This window comes from Sorex fumeus, unplaced genomic scaffold (assembly GCF_029834395.1).
Source record: "Sorex fumeus unplaced genomic scaffold, SorFum_2.1 ptg000041l, whole genome shotgun sequence".
In the NCBI taxonomy this organism is placed as follows: Eukaryota; Metazoa; Chordata; class Mammalia; order Eulipotyphla; family Soricidae; genus Sorex; species Sorex fumeus.
In genome coordinates, this window is record NW_026606098.1 from 10,606,666 (window position 1) to 10,628,108 (window position 21,443).

General features: G+C 45.4%; 1 protein-coding gene and 2 pseudogenes across 1 annotated transcript; 2 read left to right on the top strand and 1 right to left on the bottom strand.

Moving 5' to 3' along the window:
- Positions 1 to 1,866: 1,866 nt before the first annotated feature.
- Positions 1,867 to 2,963, bottom strand: LOC130028871 (olfactory receptor 7G2-like; annotated as a pseudogene).
- Positions 2,964 to 2,996: 33 nt separating this feature from the next.
- On the top strand, positions 2,997 to 6,490 carry LOC130028872 (olfactory receptor 7G2-like; annotated as a pseudogene).
- A 5,703-nt stretch (positions 6,491 to 12,193) lies between these two features.
- Positions 12,194 to 18,703, top strand: LOC130028873 (olfactory receptor 7G2-like). Its single transcript, XM_056119713.1, has 2 exons — positions 12,194 to 12,204; positions 17,752 to 18,703. The coding sequence occupies exons 1-2, from the start codon at positions 12,194 to 12,196 to the stop codon at positions 18,701 to 18,703; spliced, it is 963 nt and encodes a 320-aa protein (XP_055975688.1).
- Positions 18,704 to 21,443: the final 2,740 nt, after the last annotated feature.

Sequence of the window (21,443 nt, forward strand, 5' to 3'; positions counted from 1 at the left end):
CATGCCTGTGTTTATTGTGGTGTGTGGAGAGAAGTTGTGATTTCTGTGTACAATGGAATGTCATTCCTCTGTAAGAAGAGATGAAAGATTGCATTATACTACACCTGGTTAAACCTTTCTTTTCTTTTCTTTTTCTCTCTTTCTCCTTTCCCTCTTTCTTTCTTTCTTTCTTTCTTTCTTTCTTTCTTTCTTTCTTTCTTTCTTTCTTTCTTTCATTTGTGTGTGTATGTGTGTATGGGCTGGGCTGGAGTGGGCTGGAGTGATAGCACAGCGGTAGGGCGTTCGCCTTACAAGTGGCCAACATGGCCGACCCGAGTTCGATTCCTCCGCCCCTCTCGGAGAGCCCGGCAAGCTACCGAGAGTATTCGATATGCCAGACACAGTAACAACAAAGTCTCCAATGGAGACGTTACTGGGCCCGCTCGAGCAAATCGACGATCAACGGGAGGGCCTTTACCTTTTACCTTTACCTATGTGTGTATGGGAAGGGCACACCTGGTGATGATCAGGGCCTACTTCTGGCTCTGCACTCAGGAATCACTTCTGATGGTGCCCAGGGGACCCTGTAGGATGCTGGGGATTGAAGCTGGGTTGGCCACGTGCAAGGCAAATGCCCCCCAGTTGGACCATCACTCCAGCCTGGGGGCCCTGACTTAAACTTTCTCCACTCATCATCACTTCTCCCCCAAGAAATTTTTACGTGAACCTGGATTTAAAGTATTTAAGTTATAATTTAAGTATTTAAAATAGGTAAACAAGGTAAATATTTGCTAATAATAAATCACAAAGAAGTTTATTTCTTTTGGGGGAGGGGGACACACCTGACTCCTGGTGGGGTTCTGAGTACCATCTGGGCACTGCAGATCAAACCCAGGTCACTTTACAAGGCAAGAGCCTTACCCAACAAAATATTTTCAGACCCCATGGCCCCCATAAGGTTAAAAACATCCCCCCAAGGTCTCAAACTATTAAGACAATTGAATCATACCTACCAGAGGAATCGTGAAGCCTGGGAAGTTGCTTAAGTTTCTCAGGATGGTATAGCTCATGAGTGATACAGTAGCTCATATACTCAGAGGCCAGAAAAGGCCAAAGCAATCACTCCACATTAGACCTAATGCAGCTTCGCAAACTGATGGTTCTACCAGGGAATCAAGATGTTTGTCTCAAGCTGTGACACAGCCTCGCTACTGAACATGTCCTCTGCCTTCAAACTCTGCAGTTGCCTTCTCGAGGGCTGACCCACAACATGGAATCACTAACACAAGATGCTGCCTGAGGTGTTGTGTTTCTGAACACTGAGTTAAGGAAGTAAACAGCTGAAGGTGCCGGGGCAATAGCGCCACGGGCAGGGGCAGGGGGTTTGCCATGCACATAGTAGACCTGGGTTTGATGCCCAGCATCCCATGTGGTTCCCCAAGTCCAGCAGGAATGATTCTTGATCACAGAGCCAGGAGTAACCCCGGAGCTCTGTGCTGAGTGTGATGGAGAAGGAAGGAAGGAAGGAAGGAAGGAAGGAAGGAAGGAAGGAATGAAGGAAGGAAGGAAGGAAGGGAGAAAGAAGAAAGGAAATGAAGAAAGGATGGAAAGGGAAGGAAAGAAGGGAGAGGGAAGAAAGAAAGGTAAAAAAGAAAGAATGAAAAAGAGAAAGAAAGAAAGAAAGAGAGAAAGAGAGAGAAAGGAAGAAGAGAGCAACTGAAATTATGTTAAACATCTCAGAGACAGGTTAAAAACAGTTGATAATTTGCCCTGTCAATAACAACGAGGTCATTCTGTTGAGAGATTTTTCTAGAAACTTGGTGATACAGAATGACTCTTAATGCTTTGCCACATCATGGAAACTCAAGCCCAGGGCAGGCATCACCATCAGAGAATAGACCTTTTCCCGCTCAGGGGCTCCCTCATGGCCCCCTTCATGTCCTTGTTCCTCAGGCTGTAGATAAAGGGGTTCACCAGCTGTGGCACCACAATATACATCACAGAAGTGATGGCAGATGTTCTGGAAGATTCCGAGGATGCAGAGCTAATGTACACCCAAAATATCGTCCCATAGAACACAGCAACCACAGAGACGTGAGAGCTGCAGGTGGAAAAAGCTTTCGGCTTCCCCTGGGCTGAGGGCATTCTCAGAACCCAGGAGACAATCTGAGTGTAGGAGAAAATGATGCCGAGACTGGGATGCCCCCCAATATGGCAACCACCAGATAGATCAGCAGGTTATTGACAGAAGTGTCGGAGCGTGAGAGCTTGAGCAGCTGGGCAAGTTTGCATAAGAAGTGGGGAATGAGCACTTGGGAAGCGAAGGAGAGTCGCAGCATCATCAGCGTGTGGATCAGAGAGTTGGTAACGGCAATAGACATTGAGAAGACGATGAGCAGCATGCGGAGTGGCTGGTTCATGATGACCGTGTACCTCAGCGGGTGACCGATGGCCACGTAGTAGTCATAGGCCATGGCGGTCAGGAGACAGTTCTCTAAGCAGATGAAAGCAATGACAAAGATGAAAGCTCTGCATCTGGGTGCAGATGTTCACCAGCATCTTGGGGCTGGTGCATGTGCTGATGCAGATGTCGGTGAAGGAGAGGTGGGAGAGAAAGAAGTACATGGGGTGTGCAGGTGGGGGTCCGAGACCATAGCCAGGATGATGAGCAGGTTCCCTGTGATGGTGACCAGGTACATGGACAGGAAGAGGTAGAAGAGGACAGGCTGAAGGTCCAGGTCATCCGTTAATCCTAACTGGGTGTGACCAAAAAGCCAAAAAAAAAAGAATTCAAGTAACAATCAACATGACTTAACAGTATCATCATAATTTGAGATAACATGGGCAAATCTGGTGGAAAGTGAACAGATTCTGCCACATGCCAAGCATTGGGGGTCCAGGCTGAGAACCAGCCACGCGTTTATAGAATGGTGCTTGGGAACTTGCGAACAGGAGAGATTGGGGCTGGCATCCCTGCCACCCATTCCTGCCTCTCGTCTCCTCCTGGTTTCCCCTGCATGGACTGCAGGTGAGACACCTATCCTGTCACCAGGGAGCTGGGTTTTATAGTCTCTGTCTTGGCCAGATGGGATTGCACAGTGCCAGGGGGCCAGTTGGTAGGTGTGACCCCGGCCTACTGGAATTTGGAGGATCTGGGTGGAGAATGCTCAGCCCTGATCCGAGTAGGCTTGGAGATCTCAGTCCCGGGACCCGCATGCCTATGTTCCTCTGCCGGTACCTTCACGTGTGCGGAGAGTGGTCTCAGCATGGTGGTGGCTGGTTCAGGGGTTACTCCTGGCTCTGCACACAGGAATCACTCCTGGTGTGGTGCTCAGGAAACCATATTCCGGGGATCAAACTGGGGTCAGCTGCCTGAGAGGCAAACACCCTACCCACTGCTTCAGCCCCCCAGTTACTTGAATTCGTGTGGTGGCTTGTTTCATTTTCCCCTTCCTTCCCATTCCTGCATTTGATAGAGCCTTGAACAGGAGTGATGCTGGCTTCCTCTTAGCGGGGGCTGTTGAGGGCCCTGGGCACAGTGAAGAAGAGGTGAAGATGTGGAACTAGCTGACCCCCATTGAATACTCCTATTCAAACTCCAGTTCAAAGTCCCAGTCCTCTAATTCAAATTCTAAGTGTTTCCTATGACAATGGCAGAAATATGACAATAACAATTAGAAATGGTCACTCTGGACAAGAACTGAGTGTTGAAAGTAGGTAAAGGAATATACATGATAACCTTTTAGATTCTGTATTGAAACCATAATGCTTAAAAGGACAGAGAATATGTGTGTGTGAGAGAGAGATAGAGAAAGAGAGGGAGAGGGAGAGAGAGGGAGGGAGAGAAGAAAAGTGTCTGTCATAGAGGGTGCAGGGGAGCAGGAGGGAAACTGGGGACTTTGGCGGAGACGAGAGGCAGGAATGGGTGGCAGGGATGCCAGCCCCATTTTCTCTTGTTCGCAAGTTCTCTAGCACCATTCTATAAACGCGCGGCTGGTTCTCTGCCTGGACCCCCAAGGCTTGGCATGTGGCAGAATCTGTACACTGGTGAAGGGTGTTGGAACATTGTGTGACTGAAACCAATCATGAACATCTTTGTAACTGTATATCTCATGGTGATTCAATAAAAATTGAATTGAGAAAGAAAAAGAAAAAATTAAGAAAGAAAAAAAACAGATTGGCTGATATATATAATATATATACATATACAACATATATATATACAACGAAATATTATGCCTGTCAAAGGTACCGGATTTTGTTCCCTTCCTTTTCTGGTCGTCTCAAGATCATTTTAATTTTGATTCTAGTCTCTTCATGATTTTACGTTGCGTATGCATGAATAAATACTTAAAGACAAAAATCTCTACTTCTAATATATGTTAGGGAATTTGGTGTGATGATATAGTGCTAATTATTTGTTAAGGAAAATTAATAAGTTGCAATGGAATCTATCAAAACTCTCTCTCTCTCTCTCTCTCTCTCTCTCTCATCACACCCAGTGATGCTCAGAAGCTCAGGGGTTACTCCTGGCTCTGCATTCAGGAATGAATCTTGGCGGTGTTTGGAGGCCCATATGGGGTGCTGGGGATGAAATACAGGTCAGCTTCATGCAAGACAAGTCCAGATTTGTGTTTTTAAGTAACAAAAAGAATTCCAATGGTATAGGACTTGTAATTGTAGCTCCATTTACAGAAGCTTTCAGAGTGCAAAATGATGCACTTGCTGACAAAGAAATAGTGGTGCTGGCAGAGATCAAAAACAATTTTCCAAGTTAGAATAACGGTGCTTTATTCTGTGAATGAAAGAATTGAGATGATGCAAAAGCATGAGAGGGGTAGTCCACAGATAAGGAATTATTTGCTGCAATGAAAAATGGGGTGGAGCAATAGCACAGCGGGTAAGGCATTTGCCTTGCACGCAGCTGACCCAGGTTCAATTCCCAGCGTCCCATATGGTCCCCTGAGCACCACCAGGAGTAATTCCTGAGTGCATGAGCCAGGAGTAACACCTGTGCATCGCCGGGTGTGACCCAAAAAGAAAAAGAAAAGAAAATACCTACAATTGAGGGCCAGAAAGATTGTACAGTGGGTAAGGACAACCAACTATGTTCAATCCCTGGCGCCCCATGGGATCCACAAACAACTGCCAGGAGTGCTCATGAGCATGGAGTCAAGAGTCACCTCTGAGCACTGCTGGGTGTATCCCCCAAACAAACCAATGCCCCCAAACACATTTAAAAAAAAACAAAACCACATACAAGGAGAACAGAGAAGTGCCTCTATTTGATCTTGTTGATTGAAGAGAATACTGCGATGTTGCTTTTTTTTTTTCTTTTGGCGTCTCAGGTCAGGCCCGGAATTGCTCGGGGATTCCTCCTTCCTCTTCACTCAGGAATTGGTCCTGGAAGCGCTAGTGGATCTCTGTGGGATACCGGGGATCAACCCAGGTCATCTGCGTGCAGGACAAGTGCCCTCCCGCGGTTCCATCACTCTGGCCCCCTGAGGTTTTGCCTTTCTAACAAGGTTCCATTGGATGCTTTATTGGGACTCACCTGTGTCTCCCCTTCCTCCTGCTTTTTCATCAGATTTATCAGCAGTGGGGCCACCAGCAACCAGACGGGAGCTCCGGTGCTCCTCCTGTTAGGATTAACGGATGACCTGGACCTTCAGCATGTCCTCTTCTGCCTCTTCCTGTCCATGTACCTGGTCACCATCACAGGGAACCTGCTCATCATCCTGGCTATGGTCTCGGACCCCCACCTGCACACCCCATGTACTTCTTTCTCTCCCACCTCTCCTTCACCGACATCTGCATCAGCACATGCACCAGCCCCAAGATGCTGGTGAACATCTGCACCCAGATGCAGAGCTTTCATCTTTGTCATTGCTTTCATCTGCTTAGAGAACTGTCTCCTGACCGCCATGGCCTACGACCGCTACGTGGCCATCTGCCACCCGCTGAGGTACACGGTCATCATGAACCAGCCACTCCGCATGCTGCTCATCATCTTCTCATTGTCTATTGCCGTTACCAACTCTCTGATCCACACGCTGATGATGCTGCGACTCTCCTTCGCTTCCCAAGTGCTCATCCCCCACTTCTTATGCGAACTTGCCCAGCTGCTCAAGCTCTCATGCTCCGACACTTCTATCAATAACCTGCTGATCTATCTGGTGGCTACCATATTGGGGGGCATCCCAGTCTCGACATCATTTTCTCCTACACTCAGATTGTCTCCTGGGTTCTGAGAATGCCCTCAGCCCAGGGGAAGCAGAAAGCTTTTTCCACCTGCAGCTCTCACGTCTCTGTGGTTGCTGTGTTCTATGGGATGATATTTTGGGTGTACATTAGCTCTGCATCCTTGGAATCTTCCAGAACATCTGCCATCACTTCTGTGATGTATACTGTGGTGCCACCACTGGTGAACCCCTTTATCTACGGCCTGAGGAACAAGGACATGAAGGGGGCCATGAGGGAGCTCCTGAGCGGGAAAAGGTCTATTCTCTGATGGTGACGCCTGATCTGGGCTTGAGTTCCCTCATGGATGCAAAACAGTAGGAGACTCTAATACACCACCAAGTTTTAATTTTTATTTACTTATTTATTTTTGGTTTGATGAGGCTCAGAGATTATACTCTTAGTGCCATACTTAGGAATTACTCCTGGCAGTGCTTGGGGGACATATAGGATTTCAGGAATCGAATCTGGCTTCAAGAGAAGTCCATACCAGGTCTACTATGCCCCACCCCCATTGGTGTCTCATCTAGGCAGACAATGAGCAAATTTTCAATGACTCTCATTAGCATGCATCCACCTCCTAATTCACCTGATCTGTTGGATATTCTCTGAAGGTAGATTGTATTGTTTTGCTACGAATCAGTTCTTTGGGGTGGATGTATTTTTGCAGATGATCTATGTGGAGCCCCAATTGTCTTCTCTGATTTCCTATTTCTGGCCCCCCATTCTACCACAGATCTACCAGCAGCTTGTATGCCCGCAGTGAGAGTTTGTACCATCATCATCCCATAAATCAGATGAGGATGTACTAACAATTCTAATGCTTTCTCTTTTACAGGTTCATTTTTATTTATTTATTTTTAATTTTTTTTTTGTTTTTTGGGTCACACCCGGCGATGTATAGGGGTTACTCCTGTCTCTGCACTTAGGGGTTACTCCTGGCTCTACATGCAGCAATTTCTCCTGGCGGTGCTCAGGGGATCATATGGGATGCTGGGAATTGAACCCGAGTCGGCCACGTGCAAGGCAAACGCCCTACCTGCTGTGCTATCACTCCAGCCCCTACAGGTTCATTTTTAACTCCAGAAATCTTCATATATGTTTTTGGATTGGGGACCACACCTGGTGGTGCTCAGGGATTACTCCTAGTGATCTTGGGGGACCATATGGGATGCCCGGGTCAAATCTGTGTGATATTCAAGGCAAGCATTCCCCCACTGTGCTAGCTCGCGGGTCTCATAGGCAACCTCAATATTGTAACCCTAGGCCAGGGTTTATTATCACTGGATACTACTCATTCCATTGCTCATCAACACAGTGTTTTACAAAATGGCTACTTGATATGTCAACAGATATTTAATATTCACATTAAATTGGTAAAACATCAGTGAGTTGAAATCTTCAGTGTGTCCGACTGATTTCTACCCTTGCCTCTGAGCCTTATCTCACTGTCTTCCCTGTTGTGCCAATGTCATCCAGAGTTTTGTCTTGAGTTGGTCCACGAGTGACCATTACTTAAGATCCCCAGTGAGTAATTCCATGGATTCTGCTCTGGGCCTATTATGGGCTTTTCTCTTTGCTTTGGTTTTGTTTTGGGGCCACACCCAGCAATACTCAGAACTACACCTGACTCTGTATTCAGGAATCACTCCAGGTGATTGAATCACTCCAAGTGAGGCTCAAGGGATTGAACCCAAGTTGGCCAGTTGCAAGGCAAGTATACAACCCACTGTACTATCACACCAGCTCTTGGTCTATGTGTTAGAAACCGTCCAGCCCCCTGGACCCCAACTGAGGTCTTAGATCATGTGAAGAAATGATCACCATCATTTGAGAAGATGGTGAGATATTGAACTTCATCAATGAGTATCATCAAGCATCTCATATGCTCAAACATATGACTTTGTGTGTGTTCTAAGGGCTTCAGAAGTGGTTTCATCCTAGTAAGAGGGAAAGAGGAACTCTTTCAGACTGCCTGAACTGATCCATCATTGTAGAATAACAATAGTATACCCATTCTCCTCTGCCACAGAGAGCTTAGGTTTTTAGGGTGATACCCATCACAGTGTTCTGAAGCACCTCCATTCCTCTGTGTTTATTGGAATGTAGCTCTAAACATTTTAAGATGATATTGGTATGTCCTGTTTCCTTGCCACAAGGAACTCAGGTTTATTACAGTGCTCCTGTGGCACTCCCATTCCTTTGTTTATCTGTAACCACTTCTCTATGCTCTCTTCCCCAACCAGTTAATCAGCTTTTCCCCCTTATCAGACACTGTTAACTTGTAAGGTCAGATTCCTCAGAAATCTATGATTTTATATGTATGGGTGATATATTGTCTTTCTCCACTCCTTCTGTCTTTTGAATAGTTTATTTTAAAGCAATGTGCTTTTTGTATAGATACAAGAATACAGTTAATATTATGCTTTTGTAACTTGGGATTTAATTGGCTTCGAATATTATTCACTCCCGGCCATCTGCTTTCTTGACTTAAGCCTCAGTTGCCCTTAGTTCCTAGCATCCGAAAAGCAGTGTCCCGACGAGGGACTGAATGGACCCAGGGCAAGCTATGAGCTACCTGCCATCGAAATGGGCCAGGCCAAAGCATCACGATTCTTAACTCTAAGTTAAGAGCTTGATCATGGACAGATGCTGTCTGATCCAAAAGTAATAACAAGATTAGGACCCTGCTAGGGATAGGAAAGACTAATCTGGCCTGAGCACTGAGATCGAGATGACCCTAGGAAAGCAATTCTATAAGCTTAATGTACCTCTTATTGTGTTCATACAAAATGATTAATATTATGAATGCTTATATGTTTGCTGGACAAGGAGAGGAGAAACACACCCGTGGGATACCGCTCTTGGGTGGGTCATCCTGCTTAGAGAGTATCTATCGCTCCTGCATTGGGATTTAACTAGACTGTCAGAATGGGCTGTGGGATCCAGATTCCAGAGCCAGAAGGAGAACGAAGGGGAATCGAGAAGGAAAATGAAGTAGCATGGGGGAGCAAGAAGCAGGAGGAGAATCAGAGGAGAATGGAGATGGGAATGGAATAAACCGCAACTGACACAAACCAGCCTGACCCTCCTTCCTTACTTCGTCTGCCCATCGCCATTGACCTCTCTGGGGTGGGGGAAGCGGCCTGAGACTACTGAACTCGGGCAGCGGGAGAGATAGAGCTGCTGCCCCCCTTTTTGTGTTTACATACACCATCACTAATTCTGTTGAAGGGAGGGTTCTCTGGAGTTCCTCAGAGGGGGTGCCAGAGTAACTGCCAAACACCAAGCCCAGAGACAGTGACCTGATGCCCTTCCTGCAAACAAAAGCATTCGTCAGGAGCCAACTGAAGCCTGTATCAGTCCTAAGATTCACAGCAGACTGCAAAGCCATGTGTCTGCTTCCTATTTCTCCTGACTTGTTAACAAAAATTAATGTTACTCAGAACTCCCTCCCCAGAAACCTACATCAAAGACTGTCAAATAAAGATACAAATATTTACATCAAAACCTTGTCATAGCTTCACCCCCCTGCATCCATATTTCTAGAACTATCAATTTAAGTAACTACATGGGAGGACTTTTTACTCCCTCTCTGGGCACTTTTATGCCCTTTTGTGTTTTTTTTTAAAAAACGTTTTTTATAAAGTAGTTCACAATATTTGATTACATTACATATTCAAACAGCAATCTCACCACCATAAAACCTTCCCAGCACTATATTTGGGATGTTTCCACCCAATCTCCAAGCCCTGCCCCAAGGCAGAACCAAAATTATTTTGCATGGTTTGTTGTGAATAAACTGCTGAATCACTTGTCACTTAACTTCCCATTAGTCGTCGATTTGCTCGAGCGGGAGCCAGTAACGTCTCCATTTGTCCCTGTTGCGTGCTAGTGTAGCCCAATGGCATCTGTTGGCTCTGGGAACATGAAGAGCCTCAAATCGATCGTTCATGATCTTGATGAAGAAGTCTGACCATCTGGTAGGTGGGTGGCCACGCGGTCTTTTGACATCCCATGGAATCCAGTCGGTAACAGCTCTAGTCCAGCGGTCGTCTTTAAATCTCATTACGTGACCAGCCCATCTGATTTTTGACACCTTGGCAAATGAGACAGCGTCCCTGATTCTTGATCGTCGACGGATGTCGGAACTCCGGATTCTTTCTCTCATTTGAGTGAAACGTGATATTCCAAGCATAGCTCTTTCAATTCTTCTTTGGGAGACCTGAATAGCGTTCTCATCTTGTTTGCGTAGGGCCCAGGTCTCTGAGGCATATGTTAATGCAGGAAGAACAGTGGAATCAAAGAGATGTGCCTGGAGCTGGAGGTTCTTCGTCCTCTTAGCTCTTTCTTCGACGGGGTACCCTGAATGAAACAGCCAGGTGCGAGGTCTGGTGGCTTGGCTCTCCCCTTTTGTGTTTTTAGTTCACCAGTAAAGAGTGATGGGTCACACAACTCTAGATGCCCTTGCTCCACCCAGAGAGAAAAGGAACCTCAAGCCTTTGAGTTCTCTCTTCCCCTAGGGACTCCCTGTGCTGCCCTGGGTTTGCTGTGCAAAATTTCCAAGACCATGTAAAGGATAGGCCTTGATCATCCAAATTTTCTAATGGTTATTTCTAGAAGGCTTCCTGTAATGAGAACAAACATCAGAAGGTCTAGTCTAAGCACGGCTGAAGACAGATCCGCAAAACCCCAACCAGTCAGCTTAGAATTCTCCAGCACTTGGTTTGGGTGCTGAGTATTTCATCTCTCATACCCTTCCTCATGTTCAGAAAATGACACATAACCTAATAAAAGTGCCATTCTCAAGTCGAGCCATTGGCAGAAATCAATGTGTCAGGGAACGAGTACCCATTCTACCTTGAGATTTGAAACATCAGTTCAGGGTCCTGAGTTTGGCCTAGTTTGCATGTTGTCTCATAGATCATGCTTATTGCCCGCAGATGAGAGCACCTCCCAAATCCCAAAAACATACATGTGCAGCATTATCCAGGTGGAATTTCTTAAAAGGCAGTGGGGGGTCTGAAGGGATAGTACAGTGAGCAGGGCATTTGCAGGGTATTTGCCTTGCCATGCCTGAACTGCATTAGATCCCTGGCATCCTGGCATTCCACATGTCCTCCAAGCGCTGTCAGGAGTAATTTTAGAGTGTGATTTTATCTTTTCTTTCTTTCTCTTTCTCTATTTCTCATTTCTTTATTTACATCTTTCTTTCCTCTTTTTTCTTTCTTTCGGCCTTTCTTTCTTTCGTTCTTTCTTTCAAAACCTCTTGGCCCACAACTGACAGTGCTAAGGTGTACTCCTAGATCTACACTCAGAAATCACTTCTACTGTGCTCTGGGAATCTATAGTGCCAGGGATCAAATCCAGATTGTCCATGTACAAGGCAAGCACTCTCCCCCCTGTTCTATCATCTCTCCAGCTCCATTATTTCATCTTTTCTTAAAGCTGTATTCCTTTGGGCACAGAGACAGAAGGTTCTTTATCCACTCACATATTCATAGAAAATATATTTTATTGCTAAAACTGAATTTTTAAAATAAAATCTGTCATTTGTGGTGGGGGGGTAACATAGCTGTATACATGAATGCTAGGTAAAGAAAATAGATTGAAGTGTTTGCAGGTGAGGGAATGGAGGGCGTGCACCTGGTCTAACGTTGAGCCAGGGATCCACCATCATTAATTCTGTGAATCTGCAGTTTTGGTCTTTAGACCTAACCATGGATCAGACCTCATTAACATACCATCCTAATGAGGTCCTGTGGACATTGATTCCCTAGGAATGTGGAGGGTGGAGGGCATTGCCTAACAGGGACTTCCTTCATAGCTCTTGCCTCCTGAGAAGAAGCACACCTCATAGTCCACTGAGTGATGAGCCACCTGGCCAGGATCCCTTGGCCTCACTTCTCTGCCTTTGCTGAGGACACACCTGTCTTGTGTATCCTGATGTCTGATCCAGCATCCCTCCCTAGTGATGTCAACCAGGTAAATGAAATTTCCAAGTTAATAAACCCTAACACTGAAGAAGTGGATAAAAAAAATTCTTAACACTGTAATGATATCTTACTCCCTTTTCATCATTGCCATCTTATTCCCTGTCTCACGTATTTACTCCCTTACTCAGATAGATATCTTCCACTCTTCCTTGAATATCTTACCACCATTGCATTCATTCCAGCTCAATCTGTGATTTGAGTATCTTAATCCCTTACTCAGGTATTTTACTTCCGTTTCATCCATTCCATCTTACTCCCTTACTGGGTATCTGTTGGAGTACACGGAGCTTAGGTTTATCAGATTGTACCCATCACAGTGCTCCCGAGTCTCCCATTACTTTGTCTGTCTGTGACCTCTTCTATGCTCTCTTCCCCAACCAATTTGTAAGGTCTCATCCTGCTTAGACACTGAAGCTGTACTGTAAGTTAATATTGTCTTTCTCCTCTCCTTATGTCTTTTGAGCAGTTTACTTTAATGCAATGTCCTTTTGTATAGATACAGGAAGACAATTAATTAATTATTATGCTTTATAACTTAGGAATTAATTGGCTTTGGATATTATTCACTCCTGGGCATCTGCCTTCTCAACTTAAGCCTCAGTTGCCCTCACTTCCTAGCACCTCAAGGGCAGGGTCCCAACATGGGACTGGATGGAACCAGGGCAAGCCGGTAAGTTATGTGCTACCCTGGCATTGCAATGGGCCAGGCCAAGGTGCCACGATTCTTAACTATAAGTTAAGAGGTTGATCATAGGCATTATGTCATGATCCAATAGTAACGATGAGACTAGGGCCCTGCTGCTAGGAATAGGAAAGATATCTGGCCTGAGCACTGCAGTCTGAGATCGAGATGGCCCTAGGAGAGCAATTCTATAAGCTCAAAGTATTTCTTACTGTGTCCATACGAAATGATTAATATTATGTATGCTTATATGTTGGTTGGACAAGGAGAGGAGAAACGCGTCCTAGAAGCAGTTTCCTGTGTGTCCTGACTAGCTTGGATGAGATTGCTTTTTTGGAGATGTAGATTCCAAGCTCTAGCAGACTGGTCTTTGTTGTGCTAATCTAAGTGCTTATAGCTTGTGAAAAGGTGAGGCCAGGATTACTGGCCTGTGGATGTAAGGAAACAATGTATGTTTGCCGCCTCAATGTTCTTTCTGTAACTCCTTTTGATGACATCACTATATTGCACCCTTTAGAGGTACTATGATCTATATAAGGGAGATTTCAGGGCTCTCTGGGGGGACACGTGCATCAGAGAACCTGGGAAGATGGGGCTGAGGACAGAAGCGGAGAGAACAAGGGCGCACGTGCTCGAGGATTCCTGAGGCCTCCATGACATACATCTCTTTCATGTAATAAACGGCTACTAAGACCAACCAGCTTGGCCTCATTTCCTTCCTTCGCCTGACCATCGCCATCGACCTCCCTGGAGTGGGGAAACGGCCAGACCGCCGGCCGTTTATTTTTTGAGTATCTCACCCCCATTCCAGCGTGCCATCTTACTCCCTTGCTAGAATATCTTAAGCCCATTCCATCTATTTCATCTTACTCCCTTGCTGGGTATCTTACTCCTGTTCCATTCATTCCATCTTACACCCTTACTCTGGTATCTTACTTCCATCCCATCTGGGGTAAACTAGAAGGAGATGACAGGCATAAAGAATTGGAGGGATTTGGACAATCTGTCATCTTGTTGACAAGGACTTAGCTCTAAATGGTTCTCAGTCTGCTGGCCATCAAATGTCCTAGGATATGGCAGAGCCTGCTTCCTTCTGGCGTCCCTTTTCCCACAGTTGAATCCGAGCAAACATTCTAATTCTGACTTCTTGTGGTGGTTTGGGGGAAAGGTTCGTTTTCATCATTCCCCTTTATTGCTGTTCCTGGTTCTTGATTTAACAGTGTGTGTTCTTGTGTTGGGTTCTAAGAAAGACGAGAGAGAGAGAGAGAGAGAGAGAGAGAGAGAGAGAGAGAGAGAAAGAGAGGAGCTATCTGCCACTCCCAGTACTCCCATTCAATTTCAAGTATTTCCTGTAGCACGGTAGCACTGTCCTCCCGTTGTTCATTGATTTGCTCGAGCGGGCCCAATAACTTCTCCATTGTGAGACTTGTTGTTACTGTGTTTGGCATATCAATACATCACGGGTAGCTTTCCAGGCTTTGCCGTGCAGGCTAGGTACTTTCGGTAGCTTGCTGCGGTCTCCGAGAGGGGCAAAGGAATTGAACCCGGGTCCACTGGGTTGGCCGCATGCAAGGCAAATGCCTACCCTCTATGCTATCACTGCAGCCCTAAGTATTTCTTAATAGAATAAAAAATTAAAAAGATACACAAATACATTTAAAAGTTCACAGCTAAAAATAAAAACAAATTTCATGGCTTTTTGAGATATTCCAACATCAACAAATGTTGACTTGTTGATATATCAACTCCAACCATTTTTTGTCCAAAAAAAAAAAAGCAAAACTCAGAGACGGAACTGAATTTTATCCGCTTGATTTTCTGTTCTTTCCTTTGCAAAGACAAACTCTCTTGAATCTACAGTTATCTCGCAAGCTTGCTTTATTATATTTTTATTTTCACCCCTCTTCCTGCATTCCTGATGCAAGCTTGCTTTAAATAGCATATGTAGCCATAAAGATTTAGAAGATGACAATATTCTGTTTTTAATATATATCATGGTATGGAGAGGAAAACTATGACAACAATGATATCACACTCAACTCTGTAAACAAAGATGAATGAATCAGGACCAAATATACAAACATTAATTGCAAAATCACAAAATCATTCCAGTTGTAAAAGGCTTTGCATATGGGTTAGTTTGTATTAAGTTCTCCACATGCAAAAATTTTACTTTTTGGTTGGAGCAGTGTTATGAAATTGAGGGAGATGATTCCATACCTTTTCTAATGGGCACACTGCTTCTCCTGGGAAGGAAAGAAGTGAGACTGTGTAAACATAAGGGAGAAGAAAGGAACAAATTACAGATTATTTGCTGCAATGAAAAATATCTGTGATGTGAACGGTGAAATGTCTGGATTTTATAACATCATCCTAATCTCTTTATCTGTATCCTGTTCTTTTCTATAGTTTGAATAACAAATAATAAACAATCTCAATCAGAGTTTGCTTTGAAGAAACTGACAGTTCTTAATGAAGTGTCTCTTTCAGTTTCCTGTGTAACAACAGAAGTGCCACAGTGTTATAACACCTGTGAAATTTGAACAAGGTGTTCAGACAGTTCTGTGTTCATGCCAAATTTGGCAACCATTCTCTACAAGAGTGATTGAACAAACTCCTTCGTTTCCTTTTATTTGAAACATGAACTATATTTAAGTAAACTGTAAGTTGCCGATTCCTGTGGTTGTAGCACATGGCACTGGCCATAAACCAAACAGATGCTAAGTAAACATCTGACTCAATAGAAAGAGTTGGGAACCAGGGATTGTTGTATATTAACCCTAGTGTTTTAGGCTTCATTTGTGAATTGCCTCTTTTCCTTCTCCAAGAGAAGATCTTGTTAGCATCCCTAATTTAGTTAAAGTTTATCTTTAACCTTTCCTTTGTATTTTACCTCTCGTTGTCACAGTTCCCCAAGTCAGTCTTGATTACTTATAAGCCAAAACTTTCTGGTAATTCTGAACTTTGTATTTGTACAAATGTCTCCGGCCCCCGCGCCTGGCTGTCCTCACCGGTGCCCTTTGGAGGAGGCGGGTTGAGTTTCCCTCTCTGCCCTGAGCAGAGCCCCGACAGCTGAAGACCTTTAGGACCTAACCAAAGCCATGCTGAGACCACTCTCCACACACTTGGACGAGCCTCACGCATGAAGGAACCGGGAGAGGAACACAGGTGTGCGAGACCTGGGGCTAAGATCTCAAAGCCTGCTCAGTTCGGGACTGGGCCTCCTCCACCCAACTCCCTCACCTTCCAGTAGCTAGACAGTTACACCCACCAACTGCTGTGTAACCCCATCAACGGCCAGGATCCAAAGACTAACCAAGCTCCCTGAAGCGCATGGCTGCTAATGCCTCTTATTCTCTTGTTCTCGCTCTCAGAGAACCCAGCAGGCTACTGAGAGTATCATACCCACATATATGCCTGACTAGCAACACCTGTAAAGGTGATTAGAAGCTTCCCCCAAAGACTCCATCCCTCTCGGAGAGCCTGGCAAGCTACCGAGAGCATCCCACCCGCACGACAGAGCCTCGCAAGCTACTCATGGCATACTCGATATGCAAAAACAGTAACAATGAATGGTCCTCATTCCCCTGACCCTGAAGGAGCCCCCAATACGTCATCAAGCTCCACTAGCACGTGACAGGGACAAATGGAGATGTTACTGGCCCCCCTCGAGCGAATCGATGAACAACGGGGTAAAAGTGATAGTGATAGTGATAGTGATAGTATTTGTACTGCTTTGTACTTGAAGTGCTGTGCATTTGTACCTTCAATCGCTGTAGTTCCTAACATTCCAAAAGGGAAGTCCCTCGATGGGACTGGGATGGACACGGGGCAAGTGGCAAACTCTAGGAAGCATAAATGCATGGTCTTGATGGAAGCTATTATGACTTAAGAGACAGGACCCCCATGGGGAAGGGCAAGCTGAACTGGCCTGAGGACTTAGTGTGGGATTTACGGTAAAGCTTTCCTTGCCTTCAAAGCCCAGAGAACTAAGTGTTGGGATCTTTGTCTCTTACTGTGTTGATTCAAACAACTGCAAGTATTGATAACATATACAACTAGAGGGAAAGATCAAAGCAATGTAGATGCCCCCAGGAGACAGAAAGTTTCCTTGCATTAATCTCCCTAAGAGAATTTCCTATGCTAATGTCTTACCACATAAATCATCTATGTAAATTTCCAGGTGTCAATGCTCAAACACACCTAGGTACCTCAACCCCCTCAGATGTTCTATAAGCCTGTTAACAGCTCTGCATTAAACAGCCCATTTTCACCATCAGTCTGTGGTCCCTGTCTCTCTCCTTCTCTGCTGGGGAGGACTGGAGACAGCTCTCAGCCACCTAAGGGCTTCACAGCACCCACAATACTCTGTGAACTCACAGGAGTCATGTGATATGATAATAGAGGTAAAGGATCAGGAGCTGGAGCGATATTCCTGTGGGGATTGCCTTGTATGTGGCTGACTCTGGTTCGGTTCAATCCCCATCATCCATAGGGTCCCCTCCCAACGCCCTTCCAAGTCTCACCGGGAATACAGAGGCAGGAATAAACCCAGAGCATCATGGATATGCCCTCCCATCCCACAGAGGAAAATAAAATATCAGAACAGTCTTGAGTCTTTATATAAAGTCACTAATTACACGATTAGATCCTTTTCATTGAGACCCTGGATCTCAGGCAGAGTCTATCAAATTCTTACTGGAAGGAGGTTTGAACATTTCTGCATTTTAATCAGAGTGCACAGTGGGAACTTTGCAGAATGCCTGGCGCATACTTTTCTAACAAGGTACCATGGTCTCAAATGCCAAGGAGATGCTCATTCCCCCCCTCCCTTTCCTCTGACTCTTCCATCAGATTCATCAGCAGCCTTGCACCCGGAAACCTCACAGAAGCTCCCATCTTCCTGCTACTAGGATTGACAGATGACCCGGATCTGCAGCCTGTCCTCTTCTGGCTCTTCCTGACCATATACATTGTCACCATCCTGGGCAATCTGCTCATTGTCCTGGCCGTGGTCTCAGACCCCCACCTGCACACCCCCATGTACTTCTTCCTCTCCCACCTCTCCATCACTGACATCTGCATCAGCTCCTGCACCATCCCCAAGATGCTGGTGAACATCCAAACCCAGACACAGAGCATCACCTACGCATGCTGCCTGGCCCAGACCTTCTTTGTCATAGTTTTTACGAGTTTAGAAAACTGTCTCCTGGGCGTCATGGCTTATGACCGCTACGTGGCCATCTGCCACCCGCTGAGGTACACGGTCATCATGAATCAGTCTCTCTGCATGCTGCTCATTGCCCTCTCACTCTTGGGAAGTGTTGCAGTCTCCCTAATTCACACGCTGATGGTGCTGCGACTCTCCTACCCTCCTAAAGTGCTCATCTCCCACTTCTTCTGCGAACTCGCCCAGCTGCTCAAACTCACGTGCTCTGACACTTTCATCAATACCCTGATGATCTACCTGGTGGCTGCCCCTTTTGTTGGGATTCCATTCTCGGGCATCATTTTCTCCTACACTCAGATCTTCTCCTCGGTTCTGAGGATGCCCTCAGCCCAGGGGAAGCAGAAAGCTTTTTCCACCTGTGGTTCTCACTTGTCTGTGGTTCTCCTGTTCTATGTGACAACGGTGGGGATTTACATTAATTCTACAGTCGTGGAAACTTCCAGAACATCAGCCATCCCCTCGGTGATGTACCTTGTGGTGCCGCAGTTGATGAACCCCTTTATCTACAGCCTGAGGAACAAGGACATGAAGGGGGCCGTGAGGGAGCTCCTGAGTGGGAAACGGTCTATTTTCTGATGTTGAAGCCTGCTCTAGGCTTGAGTTCCCACAATGAGGTAAATCAGTAGCTCCTAGTTCATTTTTATTGATTTATTTAAGTTTAGGGTCCACACCCGATGTGGCTCAGGGGTTACTCCTGGCTCTGTGCTCAGGAATTATTTCTGGCAGTGCTCGGGGGACCATGCAGGATGCTGGGGATCGAATCTGGGTGCAAGAGAAGTCCCTACAGCTCTACTATAGCCCTGGCCCCATTGGCTTCTAGTCTAGACAAACAAGGAGCAAATTTCCATTGAACATCTGGCATAATGACTCTTGTTAGCTGCATCCACCTCTTCATTCACCTGAACTCTTAGAAAGTCTCTGAAGGCAGGATGAATTGTTTTGCTAAGAATCAGTCCTTTGAGGTGCATGGTTTATTGCAGATGATCTGGGTGGATCCCCAGTTATTCTCTTCGGTTTCCTTTTTCCAGCTCCCCATTTTACCACAGATATACCAACAGCTCGTGTGCGCGCAGTGAGAGCTTGTACCTTCGTCATCCCATAATTCAGATGAGGACACACTAGGTTTTCTCTTACACGCGTTCATTTTCATCCCAGGAATCTTCAAATCTTAAAAAATAAAAGCTCCCTATGGCATATTCAATATGCCAAAAGCAGTTACAACAAGTCTCACAATGGAGACGTTACTGATGCCCACTCGAGCAAATCAATTAGCAACGGGATGACAGTGCTACAGTGCTAATCTTCAAATATTTCATTTTATATTTTTGTTCTTGGGGCCACAGCTGGCAATGCTTAGGCCTTGTGCCTGGCAGACTTGGGGACCATATGGGATGCCCGGGGTCAAGCCTGTGTGTTGTGCCAGGCTTTCTCGCTTGTATCATTGGGAACCTCGATATTGTAACCATAGGCTCACAGTTTGTTATCATTCAGTACTACCCGTTCCCTTGCTTTTCCATAATAGCGTTTTACAAAATGGCCAATCACTATGTCAGTCGATATTTAACATTCACATTAAATTGGTAAAACTGATGGTAAAACATTAAGTTGGAATATTCTGTGTGGCTGACTGATTTCTCCCTGTGCCCCACCAACTGTACTCTACTATCCTGTCCTGTGCCAATGACACACCAGAGTTTGCCTAGAATGGATAAAGGGGTTGGTTTGATGTCCCCAGTGAGTAATAGCCTGGATTGTGCTCTTGGTCTTCATTTGTGAGGAGCTGCCCACCCCTCTGGACCTTTTACTCAGGGCTTAGGAAATGTGCAGATATGATCACCGTGGTTTGAGAAGATGGTGAGCTATTGAATTTCGTTAATGACTATCATCAAGAGTTTCATGGGCTCCAGTGATGAGCTCTTGTGTGTTCGTAGGCTTCAGAAGTGGGTTCATCCTAGTAACAGGGAAAGAGGAACTCTTTCAGACTGCCTGAGCTGATCTGCCTTCACTAATTCTGTTGGAGGGAGGGTTCTCAGGGAGTTCCTCAGAGGGGGATGCTAGAGTAACTGTCAACCCCCAAACCCAGAGACAGTGGTCATATGCCCTTCCTCCAATCAATGACAATAGAATCCTCAGGGAGCCAACTGGAGCCTGTATCTGTCCTGGGATTCAGAGCGGACTGCAAAGTCATGTGTCCACATTCTATTCCCCTGATCATAGCGTTATATAATAAAAAACTCACATTTCTCATACTTGCTGCCCAGAGACATACATTGAGATGGTCAAATAGGGATCTCAAATAAATACGTCCATAGCCCAGTGATAAGGTTCAAAAGCAGTCTTCATATTCCCCCACTTTTCTATGAGGCCTAAATTTTCAGAACTGTTGATTCATGTAACCACATGGGAGAACTTTTTACAACTTCTAGGAGCACTTTTTATGCCCTTTTATCTTTTTGTCTCACCAGTAATGAACACTTGAGCATATGATTCTAGACACCATGCCCCACTCAGAGAGAAGCAGAACCTCACGACTGTGAGGTCTCTTTCCCCCTGCAGCCTCCTGTACTGCCCCAAGTTTGCTGTGCGAAATTTTCAAGGCCTTGAACAAAACAGGCCTTGATCATCTGATATTTTCCTTTTTTTTAAAATCTTAATCCAATTTATTTATTTATTTATTTATTTAGTGAAACACCATGAGGTACAATTATAGACTTATAAATTTTTGTGCTTGGGTTTCAGTTATACAATGATCAAGTACCCATCCCTCCACCAGTGCCCATCCTCCCCCACCACGGGTCCCAGCATCCCTCCCACCCCCCGCCCCCCCCCATCTCACCCTGCCTCTGTGGCAGAGCATTCCCCCTTGTTCTCTCTCTCTTCTTTTGGGTACTGTGTTTTGCAAGAGAGGCATTGAGTGGCAATCATGTTTGGTCTATAGACTACTTTCAGCATGCTTATCCCACCCTGGGAGGATGTCCTCTCAACACCCTTTATTTGGTGCTCTCTTCTCTATCTGAGCTTCCTTTTCACCTAGCACGTGTGGCTGGCCTTCAGGTCATGGAGCAAAATTCTTGGTACTAATCTCAGCCATTCCTGGGTGTTAGTCTCCCGTTTTGTTGCTTTATGTTCCCCAGATGAATGCAATCTTTCTGTGTCTATCCCGCTCTTTCTGACTCATTTCGCTTAACATGATACTTTCCATGTAGTACCACTTGTATGTAAATTTCATAACTTCATCTTTTCTAACAGCTACATAGTACTCCATTGTGTAAATGTACCAAAGTTTCTTTAACCAGTAATCTGTTCTCGGGCACTC